General features: G+C 38.1%; 2 protein-coding genes across 2 annotated transcripts in view; one reads left to right on the top strand and one right to left on the bottom strand.

Moving 5' to 3' along the window:
- Positions 1 to 4713, top strand: part of frmd7 (FERM domain containing 7) — an 18207-nt gene extending 13494 nt beyond the window's left edge. Inside the window, exons 12-14 of the mRNA XM_016522207.1 lie at positions 423 to 491; positions 582 to 657; positions 3718 to 4713. Of these exons, the coding sequence (XP_016377693.1) occupies positions 423 to 491; positions 582 to 657; positions 3718 to 4644 (1072 nt within the window). The 3' untranslated portion in view covers positions 4645 to 4713. The remainder of the gene's footprint in view (positions 1 to 422; positions 492 to 581; positions 658 to 3717) is intronic.
- Positions 4714 to 8200: 3487 nt separating this feature from the next.
- LOC107715913 (serine/threonine-protein kinase 26-like) overlaps positions 8201 to 20960 on the bottom strand; it is a 27167-nt gene continuing 14407 nt past the window's right edge. Inside the window, exons 5-11 of the mRNA XM_016522180.1 lie at positions 19564 to 19721; positions 15856 to 16041; positions 14426 to 14571; positions 12913 to 13006; positions 12758 to 12820; positions 12461 to 12597; positions 8201 to 9752 (exon numbers count right to left, since the gene is read on the bottom strand). Coding sequence (XP_016377666.1) covers positions 9737 to 9752; positions 12461 to 12597; positions 12758 to 12820; positions 12913 to 13006; positions 14426 to 14571; positions 15856 to 16041; positions 19564 to 19721 — 800 coding nt within the window. The 3' untranslated portion in view covers positions 8201 to 9736. The remainder of the gene's footprint in view (positions 9753 to 12460; positions 12598 to 12757; positions 12821 to 12912; positions 13007 to 14425; positions 14572 to 15855; positions 16042 to 19563; positions 19722 to 20960) is intronic.

Here is a 20960-nt window from a genome sequence, read left to right as displayed (position 1 = left end):
CATATTGGCTGTTTATTAGTACTTATAAAGTACATATTCTACATGACCATATTCTACATCCCTAATCCTATCCAATACCTAAACTTAACAACAACCTTACTAACTATTAATAAGCAGCAAATTAGGAGTTTATTGAGGCAAAAGTGGTAGTTAATGGTTTGTTAATAGTGAGAATTGGACCTTAAAATAAAGTGTGACCCATTTAGCAAATGATCTCCCTATCATGATTACACAGTTACTTTAAACCAAAAGGAATGACCCATAAATTACGTTACAACTATGACCAGTTATTTTGATATTTACATGGAAATATCAGTGCTGCTGCTTGTCTGGTGTTTTCCTTTTATCTATGGATCCCCGTCAGACTGATCAGTATATATAAATATATATATATATATATATATATATATATATACCAACAGTGGAAGAACTCAAAAGCAGCTTTTGGATTTTGCGAAGAAATCTGAGAAGAACAACTTACCTTTTCAGAGGTGGGAAATGACTAGAAACAGTTAAAAATAGCTCATATTTCCGTGAAAGATGACCATATGTAAAATACTGAGTTGTTCTGTTTCCTTCAGGAAGTACTGTAGAGACTACTATGATACACGACAATGCAGATCCTCGCCTGACTTACTGACTGATGTTTCCAAGCAGGTACAGCCAGTATATTTTTAGGCTGGAAGCTGTTACATACTTTCTGACATGCTGACTATATGCTATGATAGCTTAGCATGAATGCTATGCTTCTAATCATGATCATTCAGTATATGCTAAACTATTAGAAATTACTGTTTTTGAGACTGGTTGCATTATGTATAGCATATCACAAGAAGTCAGAATGCATGCTTAATATTTTATTTCTTATTTGCAAAACCATATTAGTCACCTATTCGTTATAGACGATACTACTATTATTAGCGGTGACATAGTTGCTGGAGAGGCCAAAACAGCGCACAGAGACTCATATTCATTCATCCTTTTTATTTCATTTCAGAAATTAACTTATCTTGAACATGTTTACATAGCTGCAGTAAAGCATTAAACTGGGATTTAAAAAAAAAATTTTACTCACAATTTCTACCTGATAAAATATTTCAAAGCTTGGAATAACTAGAAAAGTATGATTATTAGAAAGATGCCAATGGAGTTTTACCATTTTATTAATTCACATGACATCCAAGTCTAGATAGAAACCACACTTCAAAAATCAAGCTTTTCAAGACCTTGGTTCTTCAAAGAAAGAAAAACAGTTGCTGAGGAGGTGAATTAAAAGCTGAAATTGATGTTTAATTGAAAAAAAAAAACTGAAAAAAAATCTATTTTTTATGGAGCCGTTTATTGAACTTTTAAACATTAAAAGTTATTCTTAGGTTTACTTTATAAAAATCAGTAAATATTTCACAGCAAAAAGACACGTGAAGCACGAGCTGAAGGTGGACGTTTGTACAATTATACTAAAAGACCTTTTATTTGTTAAAAAAGCATAAGCTATCAGATGAAGGCATGTAGTAGATTGTGTACAGCAGTTTTATCATCAAAATTTTGATCATGTTGATCATTTAGAGGCTTTAGGGGCCATTCACACAGAACGTGTTTTTCCATTCCAATGCGCTACTTTTCCATTGTTTTTCTATGTAAACATGCACTAGACGAACATGTATGACCATTGCGCTCATGTCTCGTGTCTTTTGCAGAGTCTCGCACATGAGCGCCGCGTTTTTAAGACGCCGTGTCACGTTTAAAGAATTTCAACTTTTACATGCGGCGCCGCTCATCAATGTCAGTTCCAAAACAGTGGACCAATCAGAAGACCCCAAGCAGTTTTTACAGTAGCAAGTTGCCATGGCAACTATTTTATATGACGGCAACATGGTGTTTTTAGACGGAAAGACGTGTTCTGTGTGAACGGCCCCTTAGAAATCTGCACTTGTTTTAAGTCATCTTGGAATTGGATTTGAATCAATTGGTTTCTAGTTAGTGCAGTAATATGTTGCAGTGTAATTTTTTTTGTCAATGAGTCTCATTATTGTTATAGTTGACGGAACAGATTGTTTGCATTGACTGAACCGTGTGTGTGTGTTGCAGGCATACGAGCAGCAGTCGTGTGGTTTTCCTCACGCGGGAAGCGGCATGCGCAGTCAGTCGGCTGTGGAGGTTCTCGTCTCTGAGCCGGAGGATTCTCAGGCGTCTTCCCTTCGGCCCTTCCGCTCTGAGGTGGACGCAGGGCCCAGTGCACAGCAGGAGCACAGGAACAACCGGAGAGCCCAGTTTAGATGCCGTTTGAACAGACGCCAGCTGGTGCTGCTTTACCCAAACCACCCTCACGCATGCCTGCATCCGCTGTTGCCCGTGTGCCCGTCGTTCACTCTGGATCACTCCTGCGCTCCAGTCCTGCTGCCGTGTTGCAGCCACACAGCTCATGAGATGCTGCCGGCGATGGCATGCTTCCTGGACGACGCCTTGCGCTCTTCGAGCTTCTCCGGATCCGCGTACGCCTCCCCGGCGCTTACACATTGGCAACGGTACGCCGGGATAGGATGGCCTCCGATGCTCGGAGCAGCACCTGGGTTTTACGTAGCGGGAAGCTTTGGAGACCGAGATCAGGAAGAGTTAGGCCACTTCAGTGACGACTGCAGCTACCAAACGGGCCTTCCTCGCCGGTCATACAGCCAGTCTGACGTCAAGCTGTTGTTTTACTCACAATTTCTACCTGATAAAATATTTCAAAGCTTGGAATAACTAGAAAAGTATGATTATTAGAAAGATGCCAATGGAGTTTTACCATTTTATTAATTCACATGACATCCAAGTCTAGATAGAAACCACACTTCAAAAATCAAGCTTTTCAAGACCTTGGTTCTTCAAAGAAAGAAAAACAGTTGTTGAGGAGGTGAATTAAAAGCTGAAATTGATGTTTAATTGAAAAAAAAACCCTGAAAAAAAATCTATTTTTTATGGAGCCGTTTATTGAACTTTTAAGCATTAAAAGTTATTCTTAGGTTTACTTTATAAAAATCAGTAAATATTTCACAGCAAAAAGACACGTGAAGCACGAGCTGAAGGTGGACGTTTGTACAATTATACTAAAAGACCTTTTATTTGTTAAAAAAGCATAAGCTATCAGATGAAGGCATGTAGTAGATTGTGTACAGCAGTTTTATCATCAAAATTTTGATCATGTTGATCATTTAGAGGCTTTAGGGGCCATTCACACAGAACGTGTTTTTCCATTCCAATGCGCTACTTTTCCATTGTTTTTCTATGTAAACATGCACTAGACGAACATGTATGACCATTGCGCTCATGTCTCGTGTCTTTTGCAGAGTCTCGCACATGAGCGCCGCGTTTTTAAGACGCCGTGTCACGTTTAAAGAATTTCAACTTTTACATGCGGCGCCGCTCATCAATGTCAGTTCCAAAACAGTGGACCAATCAGAAGACCCCAAGCAGTTTTTACAGTAGCAAGTTGCCATGGCAACTATTTTATATGACGGCAACATGGTGTTTTTAGACGGAAAGACGTGTTCTGTGTGAACGGCCCCTTAGAAATCTGCACTTGTTTTAAGTCATCTTGGAATTGGATTTGAATCAATTGGTTTCTAGTTAGTGCAGTAATATGTTGCAGTGTAATTTTTTTTGTCAATGAGTCTCATTATTGTTATAGTTGACGGAACAGATTGTTTGCATTGACTGAACCGTGTGTGTGTGTTGCAGGCATACGAGCAGCAGTCGTGTGGTTTTCCTCACGCGGGAAGCGGCATGCGCAGTCAGTCGGCTGTGGAGGTTCTCGTCTCTGAGCCGGAGGATTCTCAGGCGTCTTCCCTTCGGCCCTTCCGCTCTGAGGTGGACGCAGGGCCCAGTGCACAGCAGGAGCACAGGAACAACCGGAGAGCCCAGTTTAGATGCCGTTTGAACAGACGCCAGCTGGTGCTGCTTTACCCAAACCACCCTCACGCATGCCTGCATCCGCTGTTGCCCGTGTGCCCGTCGTTCACTCTGGATCACTCCTGCGCTCCAGTCCTGCTGCCGTGTTGCAGCCACACAGCTCATGAGATGCTGCCGGCGATGGCATGCTTCCTGGACGACGCCTTGCGCTCTTCGAGCTTCTCCGGATCCGCGTACGCCTCCCCGGCGCTTACACATTGGCAACGGTACGCCGGGATAGGATGGCCTCCGATGCTCGGAGCAGCACCTGGGTTTTACGTAGCGGGAAGCTTTGGAGACCGAGATCAGGAAGAGTTAGGCCACTTCAGTGACGACTGCAGCTACCAAACGGGCCTTCCTCGCCGGTCATACAGCCAGTCTGACGTCAAGCTGTTGTGTCAGCCGGCAGAGTTTCGCCCGCTGGGTCACTATCCTCACCTGTCTCGACGGGAAGGCCTCACGCGGCCGACATACCTGCCGTTGCATTCGGCACGACCGACAGACGGCAGCAGGTCAGAACTGAGCCACAGCGACTCGGATCCGGACGTGATGTGTTCGTTCTACTGTCCCGGGATCAGCAGACTGGTGCGCTCCACGCCTCTGGCGCACATGCGCATTTCCTCCGGAAGCTTACAGCTGGACGAAGAGGAGGAGCGTTCGTTTAGTAATGAAGGCACATCATCTGCGATAGCTGTTAAAGCCAAACACAAGTCCTGAGAATAAAACTGTAAACTCATTCAGTAGCCAAAAGCATCATAACCGCATATAAAATAATAGTCAGAAAAATCTAATATTTAAAAAAAAAAATGGAACGGTTACAAAAATCTCACTGCATTACAATTAATGGCAAAAGGAATGTTTGGAAATGTAAACTGATATTTCCTACTGACACATTACAGCAAAGATAGAAATAACTTAAAACCATTTTTTTGTTGGTGAAAATACTAATGGCCTAAGACTTTTGCACAGTAGTGAATATGACCAAAAGGTGATGAAATTCTGACATAAAATGATATAAATATCAGCAGTCACTCTATATCTCCAAGAATATGTCTTAGTAAGATGATAAAAAATGCTTTGTTTGATGATCAAAACATATAATGCAATGCAATCCAATGATGATTGAGAGATGAACAAATAAACGTTCCTCAAAAGCCTGAGACTTTTTCTAAAAAAGGATGTCTGGATAATCAAGTAAAGCAAAGCTGCTTCAGTCCAGTAAGTGCTCATCTTGAAATATTACTAAGAATATCATAAGTTATTCTTATGTTTACTTCAGAAAAATCAGTTAAGATATCACAGCAAAAAGACACATGACGCACGAGCTGAAGGTGGATGTTTGTATAATTATACTAAAAGGTCTTTTATTTGCTAAGAAGTCTAAACTAACAATCAAATGACAGAAGGCATGTAGAAGACTGAACAACAGGATTATCAGCAAAGTTTTGATCATTTAAAGGTGGGGTAAGCGATTTTTCAAAAATGCTGTAGAAAACTGATTTGGGCCGACTAGCCAAACAAACTTGTAGCCAATCAGCAGTAAGGGGCATGTCTACTCATGATGTGGAGGAGAGAGCGTTCAGTGCACAGGACGGACATTAGCCGAGCCGAGCGACAGAAAGATAGAGATGGTGGATGTCGCGCCGTGCCACTCGCGTCCGGTGTAGACACGGTGTAACATTGGTTTTGCTTTGTTTCACAAAACTAATCGTTGCCTGGGTTGCTTATGTATATGTGGGGTGGAGCTATCAAAATAGGGGCAAGACCCTTTTGGGGTAGGGGCGTGTTTGTTTTGGTGATTTCAAATGTCAACATTGGCTACCAGAAATCACTTACCCCACCTTTAAACCATTTAGAGGCCTTAGAAATTTGCGTATCAAATGTGATACAGTAGTCTTTATAGGGTTAAGTCCACCATTGTGCTGATTTAATTATGAAAAATACACAAAATGTCAGTTCGTCGGAGATGTATGTCCTGTAGCGCAACTGTATGTTTGCTAGAAAGACCACAACCATGAACGGGGTATCTGCAGGATTTTTAAGCTCAAATTTAAGACTTTTTAAGACCTGCACAAATAAAATTGATACCATATGAGTGGGGGAGGGCAATGTCTGGTAACATATTAAACTGTAAAATGACTGATTTACAGTTCAGACACAGGTTTTCACAAAAACAAAAAGTCTTATAAAATGATAAACGGCACATTTCGGCCTTTAAACCAAAATGAGAAAAGTATCAATTATTATATTAATTTAAACAATTATCAATCATTATATTAATTAAATAAATATATTTTACTGTCTTAATTGTTTAGATCTTTATAATGCATTATCTTCTTGTCGATCCACCAGTTACAACTCTGCGTGTTTACAGCATAAAAACATGGGTAGCCTATATTCTTTTGGACATACTGTGTGATTTAATTGTTTTTTTCATAATGTCAACAAGGGGCCGTTCAAATGCGTTTTTTCCAATGTGCTACTTTTCCATTGTTTTTCTATGTAAGCATGCACTAGACCAGGGGTGTCAAACTCAATTCCTGGAGGGCCGGAGCCCTGCAGAGTTTAGCTTTAACCCTAATTAAACACACCTGATCCAGCTAAACAAGTCCTTCAGGCTTATTTGAAAACTACATGGTATGCATGTTGGAGCAGGGTTGGAACAAAACTCTGCAGGGCTCCGGTCCTCCAGGAATTGAGTTTGACACCCCCTGCACTAGACGAACATGTATGACCGTTGCGCTCGTGTCTTTTGCATCGCCGCGTTTTTAAGACGCCATGTCAAGTTTAAAGAATTTCAACTTTAATGCACTTCATGCACTCAACTGTCGCAGCTTTAATCACATACACTACATGATTGAGTACATAGTGCAAAAAATACAGTATAATTCTACTCTTGTATAAAAATATTAGCTCAAAAACAAGACAGTAAAAAGAGGGCGTTGCTGAGAAATCAAGGGCAAACACAAAGGTCTAGAAATGTAATTACCTTGCCAATTAAAAAAAAAAGTAAAAATGAAATTTCCTATTGTAATGGGCCAGAAGTGGAGGTAGCTTTTGCACAGCAAAATTCCTCTCATTATCCTAGCAGTTTAAATTTGATCGATCTTCATTAACCAGCTGTTTTTCTTTTTTTGATTGCTTAAATGAGGTATTTCTATTCATTTTGACTGATATGATATGCATGTAATCCCATACAGCAGTTCTGTAATGCTACAGTTAACAGTGTGTCGAGAGAAACAAAGAAATCCCAAACCAAGACGAACAAAAAGACACTGTTAATCTCACAAACGTATATATTATTGATCATAGTTTAAAATAAAGTAATGGATTGGGACATCAAATACATATAAATATACGTGAATCAAAAGATTTTCCTATTGCTCTCTTGAGCAGATGTACTTAACCGGTAAGGATATTTTGTGACTTTCAAAGTAAAATGTGGAATAAAATAACAGTAACACACATCCTTGGGCAGTAAAAAGAGGGCGTTGCTGAGAAATCAAGGGCAAACACAAAGGTCTAGAAATTTAATTACCTTGCCAATTAAAAAAAAAAGTAAAAATGAAATTTCCTATTGTAATGGGCCAGAAGTGGAGGTAGCTTTTGCACAGCAAAATTCCTCTCATTATCCTAGCAGTTTAAATTTGATCGATCTTCATTAACCAGCTGTTTTTCTTTTTTTGATTGCTTAAATGAGGTATTTCTATTCATTTTGACTGATATGATATGCATGTAATCCCATACAGCAGTTCTGTAATGCTACAGTTAACAGTGTGTCGAGAGAAACAAAGAAATCCCAAACCAAGACGAACAAAAAGACACTGTTAATCTCACAAACGTATATATTATTGATCATAGTTTAAAATAAAGTAATGGATTGGGACATCAAATACATATAAATATACGTGAATCAAAAGATTTTCCTATTGCTCTCTTGAGCAGATGTACTTAACCGGTAAGGATATTTTGTGACTTTCAAAGTAAAATGTGGAATAAAATAACAGTAACACACATCCTTGGGCACCAGCAGAAGACTAATATAAAAGCATGTGGCAAAATTGTATAACACATCTCTTCCATCTTTATTTGACCCTCTAACTCTAGCCGCGTTTTGTGCTGGCCTTTTCTTTAAAAAAAAAAAAAAAAACACTCCTGAGCACTGCATCTCATGTTTTTAGATGCAAAGACGCGTTCGGAGTGAACGGCCCGCTAAAACATGCAATAAGTCTGGACCTTTATCAAGCGGTTTAAAAACAAAATACAGTCACACTGAAATTACATAACTTAAATCTTTATTTGCCACACCAAACAAAAATGTATCTGTAACAGTTACAGTCCAAAAATGAAGAGAACAGCATCTATATGATACAACCTAGAAAGATTTCTGTCTGGCGTCTTAAATTTACAAAAGCTCTGGTGAAGAAATGTACAAAACCTAGCTTCTGCATCTACATTGCTATAAAGAAATATACAAATCCACTAAACACCTTTATTGCTCTAAAATCTTCCAGCAGTCTGGCAACATGTGTGAAACTTCGTTTTAAAGCGGTTTGAGAAGACAATAACATCATATACATTAAAAAAGTGAGCTTTAGGCACAATGGGATGCAACGTTGGCACAGTCTCTCCAAGCCAACAGGAGCAAATATGACATATGACCACCGCACCAGCAATGGCACCCTCTTGGCAAAAAAGAAAAGAAATCCCTCATCACAGGAAGTTTGCATTGAGCTTGAATTCTATACTGCTGCCTAGCATGGACTCGAATCACTTGCTGTCATTTCGGGTAGCTTAAATGCATCAGTTTGCGTGTAGAAATTCCCCCATTGGTTACAGAAGCAGGCTGCCTTGAGATCTACTCAAAGTAAGTGGAATGTCTTTGGAGCAAGAGAGCTCTGAAATTACAACACAAAACAGGCCCACCCCGTACAAAGTGTGCGCAAGTGCATATTTCCTTCAAAAATACAGTATAATTCTACTCTTGTATAAAAATATTAGCTCAAAAACAAGACAGTAAAAAGAGGGCGTTGCTGAGAAATCAAGGGCAAACACAAAGGTCTAGAAATTTAATTACCTTGCCAATTAAAAAAAAAAGTAAAAATGAAATTTCCTATTGTAATGGGCCAGAAGTGGAGGTAGCTTTTGCACAGCAAAATTCCTCTCATTATCCTAGCAGTTTAAATTTGATCGATCTTCATTAACCAGCTGTTTTTCTTTTTTTGATTGCTTAAATGAGGTATTTCTATTCATTTTGACTGATATGATATGCATGTAATCCCATACAGCAGTTCTGTAATGCTACAGTTAACAGTGTGTCGAGAGAAACAAAGAAATCCCAAACCAAGACGAACAAAAAGACACTGTTAATCTCACAAACGTATATATTATTGATCATAGTTTAAAATAAAGTAATGGATTGGGACATCAAATACATATAAATATACGTGAATCAAAAGATTTTCCTATTGCTCTCTTGAGCAGATGTACTTAACCGGTAAGGATATTTTGTGACTTTCAAAGTAAAATGTGGAATAAAATAACAGTAACACACATCCTTGGGCACCAGCAGAAGACTAATATAAAAGCATGTGGCAAAATTGTATAAATACAGTTGAACACACACTATATTTATATATATATATCCATTCTTTGGGACAAAAAAAAAGTAGAATTCCTTTTGGTTATGATAAGATAGTGTGCGCGCCCCCGCGTCCCTCCTGTCTCTGTACATGTGTGAGTGTGTTAAGGTGCAGTCATCAGGCCTGACAGCAGAAGCGTGGTGTGTTCCCAGCGACCCAATGTAGCACTAACTCATAGAGAACCTACAGAGGAAAGATGAGGAGAAAGATCTGATCATGAACGACTGATAAACCACACAGATATCTGATGCTGAAATCATCAGCATTGTTCATCAGTCAAGCAGGTGGCGTTACTGGCCAGATTTGTGCAGATAAAGCCGCATCTCACATACCGTGTGAGTACCGGACTGAGCTCTGAACTGGCGCCTTATTGGGCTTGAACGGTCTTATACACACACACTTATGTATCAAAATGCCCGTCTATAAACACAGTCGTTTATGTCTCAAGTGAACACAAACAGTTGGGAAAGAAAACGCATGTGCATCAGTATATTAGATCTGTGCATTCGGTCTTAAAGTGACAGCAGCCTAATTAACCTACTGCTTTCGGTGTCATTAATGTTAATCAAACAATAAAAGAGATAAAATCTTAAGTGAATCACTTTTGTAACTTCAATAGGAATAGGATTGCATCACTTGCTCAGCAAAGGATCCTTTGCAGTGAATGGGTGCCATCAGAATGAGTGTCCAAACAGCTGATCAAAAAATAATCCAGTCCATCAGTTAGTGTTTGTAAGAAACTAATTCATTAAGATATTTTCAAATTCAGACAGTTGCTTCTGGCCTAATTAAACCATAATGACTCTTCCTCCGGTGAAAAGGTCCATCCCCTGTTGTCTCTCACATCAAAATCCACTCATTTGTTTAGAAGTGTTACAAATGGCTTGTAAACCGTGCTTGATCTGTGCAGATTTCTCTCCCGATTCAGATGACATGACCTTTTCCACTGGAGGAAGCATTGTTATGGATAGAGGACTCGTATTTTGGACAGAAACAACGGTAAAAAGTTAAAACTCAATGATGGATTTGTTTCTTTTGCTTCTCAAGATGTTAACTGATGGACTTCTTTATTTGCCACACCAAACAAAAATGTATCTGTAACAGTTACAGTCCAAAAATGAAGAGAACAGCATCTATACGATACAACCTAGAAAGATTTCTGTCTGGCGTCTTAAATTTACAAAAGCTCTGGTGAAGAAATGTACAAAACCTAGCTTCTGCATCTACATTGCTATAAAGAAATATACAAATCCACTAAACACCTTTATTGCTCTAAAATCTTCCAGCAGTCTGGCAACATGTGTGAAACTTCGTTTTAAAGCGGTTTGAGAAGACAATAACATCATATACATTAAAAAAGTGAGCTTTAGGCACAATGGGATGCAACGTTGGCACAGTCTCTCCAAGCCAACAGGAGCAAATATGACATATGACCACCGCACCAGCAATGGCACCCTCTTGGCAAAAAAGAAAAGAAATCCCTCATCACAGGAAGTTTGCATTGAGCTTGAATTCTATACTGCTGCCTAGCATGGACTCGAATCACTTGCTGTCATTTCGGGTAGCTTAAATGCATCAGTTTGCGTGTAGAAATTCCCCCATTGGTTACAGAAGCAGGCTGCCTTGAGATCTACTCAAAGTAAGTGGAATGTCTTTGGAGCAAGAGAGCTCTGAAATTACAACACAAAACAGGCCCACCCCGTACAAAGTGTGCGCAAGTGCATATTTCCTTCAAAAATACAATCTGTGCATTCGGTCTTAAAGTGACAGCAGCCTAATTAACCTACTGCTTTCGGTGTCATTAATGTTAATCAAACAATAAAAGAGATAAAATCTTAAGTGAATCACTTTTGTAACTTCAATAGGAATAGGATTGCATCACTTGCTCAGCAAAGGATCCTTTGCAGTGAATGGGTGCCATCAGAATGAGTGTCCAAACAGCTGATAAAAAAATAATCCAGTCCATCAGTTAGTGTTTGTAAGAAACTAATTCATTAAGATATTTTCAAATTCAGACAGTTGCTTCTGGCCTAAATAATCCATAATGACTCTTCCTCCGGTGAAAAGGTCCATCCCCTGTTGTCTCTCACATCAAAATCCACTCATTTGTTTAGAAGTGTTACAAATGGCTTGTAAACCGTGCTTGATCTGTGCAGATTTCTCTCCCGATTCAGATGACATGACCTTTTCCACTGGAGGAAGCATTGTTATGGATAGAGGACTCGTATTTTGGACAGAAACAACGGTAAAAAGTTAAAACTCAATGATGGATTTGTTTCTTTTGCTTCTCAAGATGTTAACTGATGGACTGGAGTGGTGTGGGTTACTTGTGGATTATTGTGATGTTTTTTATCAGCTGTTTGGACTCTCATTCTGACGGCACCCATTCACTGCAGAGGAGCCATTGCTGAGACACTGATAGAATGAAACATTTCTCTAAATTTGATGAAGAAACAAACTCTACATCTTGGATGGCCTGAGGTCAAGTACATTTTCAACAACAAATTTTCATTTTTGGGTGAACTATTTCTTTTAGAGAACTTCCTCAATACAACTATCATCTACTTGCATTAACAGTGCAATAAGACATGCTTAACAGAAAGGGGGTCTTGAAGAACAATAAAAAAATCCCAAATATCAACCGATAATGTGTTTTTTGAACATTAAAGCATGTCAACATATTCTGTTACACCAAATACACAAAATAATGATCTTTAAAAAAGCATCATATGACCCCTTTAAGGATATATCAGTCGACCACTACTTTTAATGTTCACTTCTAGAAAACTGTATGGATAACTGCACAAATTCCAGGTTTGTAAACTGCATTCAGACAGTCTTAAATTAAAGCCTTTGCCTGCTATCAGAAACATGTATGTAGTGCGTCTGACCTCTGCACCCTCTCCAGGATATGAGTGATCATCCTGTCTGTGACACCAGGACAGATGTCCTCAGCCACATGCAGGCTCTTCTCCAGCTGCTCGAGAACTCCTCTCGTCACGTCATCGTCTCTGTGCTGCGATTTCAGCTACAACAAAAAGCTCACGTTCTGATACACAGTCAATCCCACTTTTGTTTTTGCGGCTACATAACTAGACTGATTTCCGGTCAAATGACGATTCTGAATGGCATTTTAATTTCTGTTCAGCTCCCCAAACTGGAGCATATGAGAAGACTAGCTCCCCTACCTCTGAAAAAACAGGAGCCATGACGGTGGTTAAACTGCCTGACTTCTTCTGCAGTTCTTCATCCTGAAGGAAGGAGATCAGAAACACAAACTTGTTCTCAATAATCAGGTACAGAATTTCAACATTGAATATCCAAATCATCATTTAGAACTCACCATTCCATTGGGCTGCTTCTTTTCCGGCTTCTTCTTACGGACAGTGGTGAAGGACCACTCAGGAGACGAGTCATTGTCCTTACTGCTGGACTCCCTGTTAGGCACACATGAAGAATCCACTGAGATTTTCAACTCGCTGTGTATTTGTAGTTTGATCAGTTTAAAATACATATCAGAAAGAAAGAGAAAGACTTTTAACCCTCTGGGCCTCTTCGGTCACTTTTCACCGAAAAATGTTTTAAAATTTTTCGCTTCATTGAAAAATTGTAGACATGATTCGGATATGTTAAAGGGTCGAATGATAAAAAGTAACACTTGGTACCTTCGCGGTCAAAAATGACAGACATAGGAAATGAATGGGAAATATGATAAAAAAATTATGGAAAAAATAGCTCATAAAAATTTTATACATATTGCATAGTATCACTAAATCCCCCCCAAAATTGTAAAAAAAAAAATATATATATTATTTAATAAAAACCGTGAAGGTATCAAGTGTGAAAAAACTGTCTAAAATGACTGGAATGATCCTGAGAACATATGCAATTTAATTTAAAACAAAATGCATTTCTGTTAACAGCCAGATTTGTTGTCTGCAATAAACAACATAACATGGTGCTGTTTGGCTTGGATTTATTCATTGCGCCCTCTTGTGGACTGTTGTTTTAAAAAAACTGGTGCTCAGTGATTTTTCACCTAACTGAAATAGTCTTCACTCTTCAGAATTCAAATACAAGCTGAATATTAGAAGAATTTAAGTGGGGGGAAACCAACTAATTTATTTTCTGAAGTGTTAATTGCAGAGGGGAACATTTTCAGCCAAGAACAGACTTAAATTTCAGACTGTCATGTGGGCTGCACTGACTTGGAAACTTGACAGATCTTGGTCACTGTATGCTTTCACTGTATGATAAGAGCTGCATTAAAGGGGTCATATGACGAAGCGTGTGACAGAAATGTTACGCCCCTACCATACTGTGATGCTGTGTGGAGCGACGAGACAAAAACAATAAAACCCATTACAAACGAGGAACTTGTTGCATCCAGTGGGGACATAATTACGGATTATAATGACTTATACTGTCTTTTTACGCGTTGCGTAGCGTAGTTAGGAGGGCGTGGACGAGTCTTAACTTTTATAAAGAATATCTCTTTGGGTTTGAGACTTTAGTCTTTGCAACTTTAGGGATCTTATCTATTCACGAACAGCTTGTAATACTCCAAAGAGAAAGGAAAACTTCGCATCATATGACCCCTTTAACATTCTTCAACATCTGCCTTTTGTATTCCACAGTAAAATTGATGTGAATTAGCCCTTTAAATGTTAACTCAAGCTGGTTAGGGACAGAATTCCTGTTCAAACACTTTTTTAAAAAGCAGTATGTGTTTTGTTTCCAGAAAAGCAAACTGGTGCAATGGAAGGGTTTCTCCTGAAATGTATACTGATTTGTCAACTCAAGCCTGTTAATGATAATTTAGGGTAAATGCATTTGCGTGTTCGCCGCATGCTTACGAGTCAGAGTCAGAACTTGATTCTCCATCGCTGTGACCCTCGGCTTTCCAGCGCTTTAGCCGGTCAATGAGCTCGGCGAGGTAGGATGTCTTCTTGGCATATTTAACGATGAATTTGTGCTTCAGGAGTTCCTTTGCTGTTGGCCTCTGAGAAAATTAAATAGTGACATTTTATTACCTTTATCACTTTTCAAACACATCAGTACAAGTTAGTGCTGCACAGTATAGCGGTGCACCAGTAGTGTTGTGGTACCCACGCTTCAAAATACTTTTCAGAACGGCACAGTACTAAATACTCTTACATGTGAAAGTCACTTGTGGAACGACCAGAGCGGCTCAGATGTGGCACTCACTGGCAGTATTATACCAACCGAGCTCTGCAGGTGCCGTTCACACAGAGAATGCAAACTACACTTAATGCACATTATAATATACATTTTCCACCTTAAATTTATTTCCATGGGCATTTTACCTAAATAGAAGCATTCTGTCTTTCCCTATTCAAAGCATACATATTCTTACATTAAATCAAATTCAATCAGAATAATACACTATAGGCTGTTACCAATTGAATGAAATCAGTATCAACAAAATCGATTTAGATGTATATAGCAATTACAATTGTACAAATAATGCTATTTTTTAAAATGCAATGATACATTCAGGAACGAAACAAGTGAATGTCTTAAAGAATGATTCACTGAATCGTTGATCCAACACTGCATGTTGCTCAGAGATGCATAATGGTTCAGTTGTGGCTTCGTTTAGAACCATTTTCATTGGCGACAGAGCAAAAATACACAATATTGACAATATTCTGGAAAAACAGTACACTTGCTTGTGTGATACTGCATAACTATATTAATAAGCTCAATACAGGGCCCTTTTTGTCCCCATATATCGAAGCTTTTGTGACAACTCCAGTATAAGTGCAACACACATATATGAGAAAGGAATGCTTGCAAACTGTGCTTACAAATCCAGGGTCTTTGTTGAGACAGGAGTCCACAAACTCTCTGAAAGCACCTACTGCCTGTTTAACCCCGCCCACCGATTCTACATCACTGCCTGTTTAACCCCGCCCACCGATTCTACATCACTGCCTGTTTAACCCCGCCCACCGATTCTACATCACTGCCTGTTTAACCCCGCCCACCGATTCTACATCACTGTTAGCCAAACATTAGCCAATCATAGCAGTGGGTGTTTACTTCCGAGTCTAAAATCCGTTCAAACAGATAAGCCTATTCAAACAGAGCGTTCTGATGAGGGGGTCAAAACAGGACAGAAAAGAGTCTATTACTTCTAGATTATGATGTCTTTTATGTAAAAAATCTTGATAACATTATAAGTGGACCTCAGAGAACTGACAACTCCAGTATAAGTGCAACACACATATATGAGAAAGGAATGCTTGCAAACTGTGCTTACAAATCCAGGGTCTTTGTTGAGACAGGAGTCCACAAACTCTCTGAAAGTCTTGGAGAAGTCTCCGTTGAGGGTGGGTGGTGTGTTCTTGGGGATGTGGAAGAGCACTCTCATGGGGTGCATGTCTGAGTTTGGGGGCTCGCCCTTGGCCAACTCAATGGCAGTGATCCCAAGAGACCAAATATCAGCCTGAGAGCAAAACAAACAACTTCACAAAGCTGAACACATTTTGAGCTTGCCATGATACAATTATTTTGAGAATAAACCAAAAAGAGCAAGACATTTGTTTAGTTTTGTGAAATTTCAGCAACCAAAAGTTTCTGATAAAACAGCAATTTTCAGTTTCAGCCGAAATTGTTTTGAAGGGCCGAAAACATTGACAGAGACAGCGACGTTTAAAGGGATAGTTCCCTCAAAAATTAAAATCCTGTTATTTACTCACTCTCAAGTTGTCCCAAACCTGTATAAGTCTCTTTCCTCTGTTGAACATAAAATATATTTTTAAGAATGTTGTAAACAAACAGTTGACGGTAGCCACTGACTTCCATAGCATGGAAAAAATTACTATGGAAGTCAATGGGGACCAAAAATTGTTTGGTTACCAGCATTCAACAGAACAAAGAAATTCATACAGGTCTGGCACTGATCGATCAGCCTCTAATCTTTGTTGGCTGATAATCTTGTGATCGGTGATTGGCAGATTATGTGTAAATTCAGGCTGATCTTTTAAATGCGGCACACACAAAATCACATGCTGTGCATCTCTACTCTACTAAACATTTGCTCATCCCACAAAGCACAATATCACACCACTCAAGGGTAAATTACTGGCAAATATAAGCATTCACGACTTCACAGATTTATGCAAGATTGTAATTCAGATGTGCCGGATTGTTTGTTTTTTAATTATAACAACAACTATATTTAATTTATACAGTGAAGTACAGATGCACCGGTCGACTGGCCATTTTTTGTTTTATTTCAACCAAACTCTGTTCCAGGCTTGCAAACAAACTGCACTGCAATCATTTTCTAAAATGTAATTTGTGTGGAAATATTATGAAGTGTGTAAAAGGCTGTTAACGGAGGCCAGAGATGCTGAAGACGGACATAAAGAGGAAAAATACTGTAGCAGGCAGAGCAAACACACTGTTCACGACGTGCAAAATATTGGAAGAAAATCATAAAAATGCTGAATTGGGGGTTTATATGAATGTATCTCTGTTTGAGAGACGGGTCTTTATGCGCATCAGCATGGTTTTGAACATCACATTTCACTGGTTCAGACCCATGCCATTGAGAATTCACTATGAATATTCACAAAGCTGGATGCTGCGTTTTACACGAACTTGTGCTGAGGGGAAGCAGCAGTCGTCAAAAAGCGAGAAGAGAAAAAGGTACACCTCTCAGAAAACATACAACTAAAAATCATTTTAGATGTTTAAAGGGGTCATGAACTGAGAAACCCAAAATTCCCTTGATATTTTGACATTTAAGAGGTCATTGTACTATAAAAACATCCTGTAACTTTCTCGTTAAATTCAAACAGAGCGTTCTGATGAGGGGGTCAAAACAGGACAGAAAAGAGTCTATTACTTCTAGATTATGATGTCTTTTATGTAAAAAATCTTGATAACATTATAAGTGGACCTCAGAGAACAGTACAAAATAATAAAAAAGGGCACTTCATATCCCCTTTAAAGGCGAGAACACACTACACGACTGTCATGCCGATTATGAATGTAATTTGGTCTTGAGACGGATCATGCCCAGTCAGACCGGGTCTGATCCAGTAGGGCTCAGTCGCTGTTTGCAGTCGGCAGAAAAATCGCATAGCATGTGGTGTCTAAAGATTATAATCTTAGAATTCAAAAACCAGTCTTTACCAGTTGTTTTCACAAAGATTTTTTAAAACATGTTTAATATTTGCAACTGACGCCAGCGATTGTATATGCGGCTGTGCTGTTCACTGTAAAACGTTATTAAAGGTTCATTTTGTAATTTTGTCAAATATTTTTCTTGATTAGCTACACACCTTGCTGTGATTTGTGAAGTTAACATGGTAAGTTAAATGGTTTTGGACTATTTGTTTTTTTTCTGCAGTCGAATAGCTAAAGTAAAATAGCCTAAATTATTTAATCTCATTTTAAAGATATTATCAAGAATTATTTTTATTAAAATAATTTTTTTCTTAAAATGTTTTATAAAGAATTTGAAATCAACTTCATAACAAAGCTATTCTTGATAACGAAATTTTTTTCATAACGAATATACCAACATAACGAATAGCTATTGTTCAAAACTAATTTTACATAAATTCATTTTTAAAAAAATGACACGAAATAAAATAATTTTATATACAGAATTTAATTATATATAGTAGTTTTGTGTCAAATGGATAAAGAAATTACAATGGCTTGAATTTCTTTGCAGTTCTTCTGTCATCTGTTGGAGTGCAATGTTGACAGCGCCATTGGGAGCGTTTGCTGTAGACTAATATAATGAAAATGTAAACACACAAACAGCATTTTATATGACTTTTGTTTCTGAATAAATGGAGCAGTAATGTTTTATTCCATTCCGATCGGTAATTTGGGAACTGTAACGAAAACAAATCTTCAGACATACATTGGATAATGAATATATTATTGCTTGACTAAACGTTTAAAAATAGCACTAGATATGTTATAATTAAGGAAATTAAACATAAGTGTCTGAAAAGACATAACGAAATGTGTCTGCTCAAGCAAAAATTCAAAAAAAAAAGAGAAAAATAGGACTTAAAGCAACATTAAAAAAAAAAAAAAAATCAAGACATTGCGGTGGCATTTATTAGCAACACCTACTGTACATAGCAGGAAAGCTGTATTTTCTGTTATATTAAGCACAAACTAAGAAAAAAAAAAAAAAACCTTTAAAGTTTCAATAGTAAAGTGAAAGCACCGGTGTTGTCTGCTGTGTTATCTTTGTTGGGGCGGTAGCGCGGGTAGAATCGGATACTGCAGTTTCTTTTGGTTCGGCAGAATTTGTCCAGTCGTGACGTGCCAGTCGTTAAGTGTGTTGTGTAGTGGACCGACTCAGTCATTAGGTTTGTGCTCCTCTCCTACTGTCAAAGACTACAATCTGTGCCAGTCGATGGAAACAGTCTTTAAGTGTGTTGAGGTCAGTCTTAGAATGTTTCAGCTAGTCGTGTAGTGTGTCCCCAGCTTAAGTACTATTTGGATGTGCATTCGCTAGATGAGGGCTTAATGAACTCAGTTTTGTAAAAACCTCAAATTCGACATTTTTCACTTTTTTTGCCTGTAACTCAAAATTAGCCCGTGCGCATTCCCACTCATTTTTCCAGCACGGGTCACATATTTTAGATAAATTTAATCCACCCCATACTTAAACTTAACAACTAACTTACTAACTATTAATAAGCAGCAAATTAGGAGTTTGAGGCAAAATTGTAGTTAATAGTGAGAACAGGTTCCCAAACTAAAGTGTGACTGATGTGTTTATATACAGAGATACATATGTGTTTACATGTAACAGTTTAGTCTTCAATAACTGCAGCATGTTCATGCCATTTCTTACTAATTAACGGTTTGCATTACAACAAAGTCGAGCTTGAGCCTGCTCTACAAAGAAAACAACAGTGTGATTCTGAAAACGTTTACATTCATAGTGCTGAGATGACGGGATGCGAGTGGATTCAGAGGGACGTACCTTCGAGTCATAGGCAGACTGCTGGATGACCTCCGGGGCCATCCAGAATGGTGTACCTACAAACGTCTCTCTTTTGATCTGCGTGTCTGTCAGCTGTCCTGCCACACCGAAGTCTGCCAGCTTCACCTCCCCAGACTCAGACAACAACACGTTGGCAGCTGTAACCATGTAAAAAATAAGAGACAATGGAGACCAACAGACACGGCAGCTTTAATTTGACTCAAATAATCAAAAACTGATTTAGGCTCCTTTTGATCGCGATCATCCGCAGTACATAAACACATGCCTTTTACATATTCTGTTTATAAGTAAAAGTCTTCTTTCACACATTCGCATGGCCATGGTTCTCTGATGTCTGTCACATTTTATATCTAATCTTTTTTTAGTAAGCGTTTTATTTGTTTGTTATTATTTTTAAATTATTTACGTATATAGCGCTGCATGTCATGGGCATAAAATTATATTATGATTATTTTTGTTATATATTGCAATTACGACTTTTCATTTCAAAGAGCTCTCTCTACATTACAAAGAAAGCACTCATGAGCTAAAAACACTGGCAAACAGGTAAGCTGGAGTTCAGTGATCTCTATTAAGATATTCAGCTCAAATTAAAGTATAATACAGCCAGTCCGTTTACTTTCACACGGCCATTTGCGCTGTTTGCTGCAAATAAATCAGCAAGCAAGTCACGCAAACCATGAAATGACATTCTCTTGATTTGTGTTTATGTGAAAGCGCAATAATTCTGATGAAATGTAATAAATAAATAAATAAATAAATACATAAATCTAAAATAGACAATTGTGTTTAATCCTCATGAATATATATTTGAGCAAAATAATCGTGATTGGCCGATTTATCATTATCTTGCAGCCCTACTTTTAAGGGTGTTCACACTCTTTTAGAACCTACTAACACTACAAGTTACAATAAAATATACACTGCCATTCAAAAGTTTAAGATCAGTAAGATATATAATATATATATATATACTTTTAAAGAAGATTCGTATGCTCATCAAGTTTATTTGATCAAAAATATCGAAAAACAGTAATATTGTGAAGTTATTAAAAATGGTTTTATTTTAATATACTTTAAAAATGTAATTTATTCCTGGAATGCAAAACTGAATTTTCAGCATCATTCCTCCAGTCTTCAGCGTCACATGATCCTTCAGAAATCATTCTATGCTGATTAGTGGTCGACCGATATTGTTTTTTTGACAGCCGATGCCGATATCTTGGAAAGCAGGGTGGCTGATATAATGCCGATATAATTTTATTTATTTTAATTAATATTTAAGAAATTTTAAATCATTTGAAAAATTAAATAAAAAAATTAATGTGTTAAATAAACATACTTATACTTTAGATGACAAAGTATTTTTCACAACT

This window comes from Sinocyclocheilus rhinocerous, unplaced genomic scaffold (genome assembly GCF_001515625.1).
Source record: "Sinocyclocheilus rhinocerous isolate Xijiao unplaced genomic scaffold, SAMN03320098_v1.1 scaffold1967, whole genome shotgun sequence".
In the NCBI taxonomy this organism is placed as follows: Eukaryota; Metazoa; Chordata; class Actinopteri; order Cypriniformes; family Cyprinidae; genus Sinocyclocheilus; species Sinocyclocheilus rhinocerous.
This window is presented reverse-complemented; position numbering and strand designations above follow the sequence as displayed.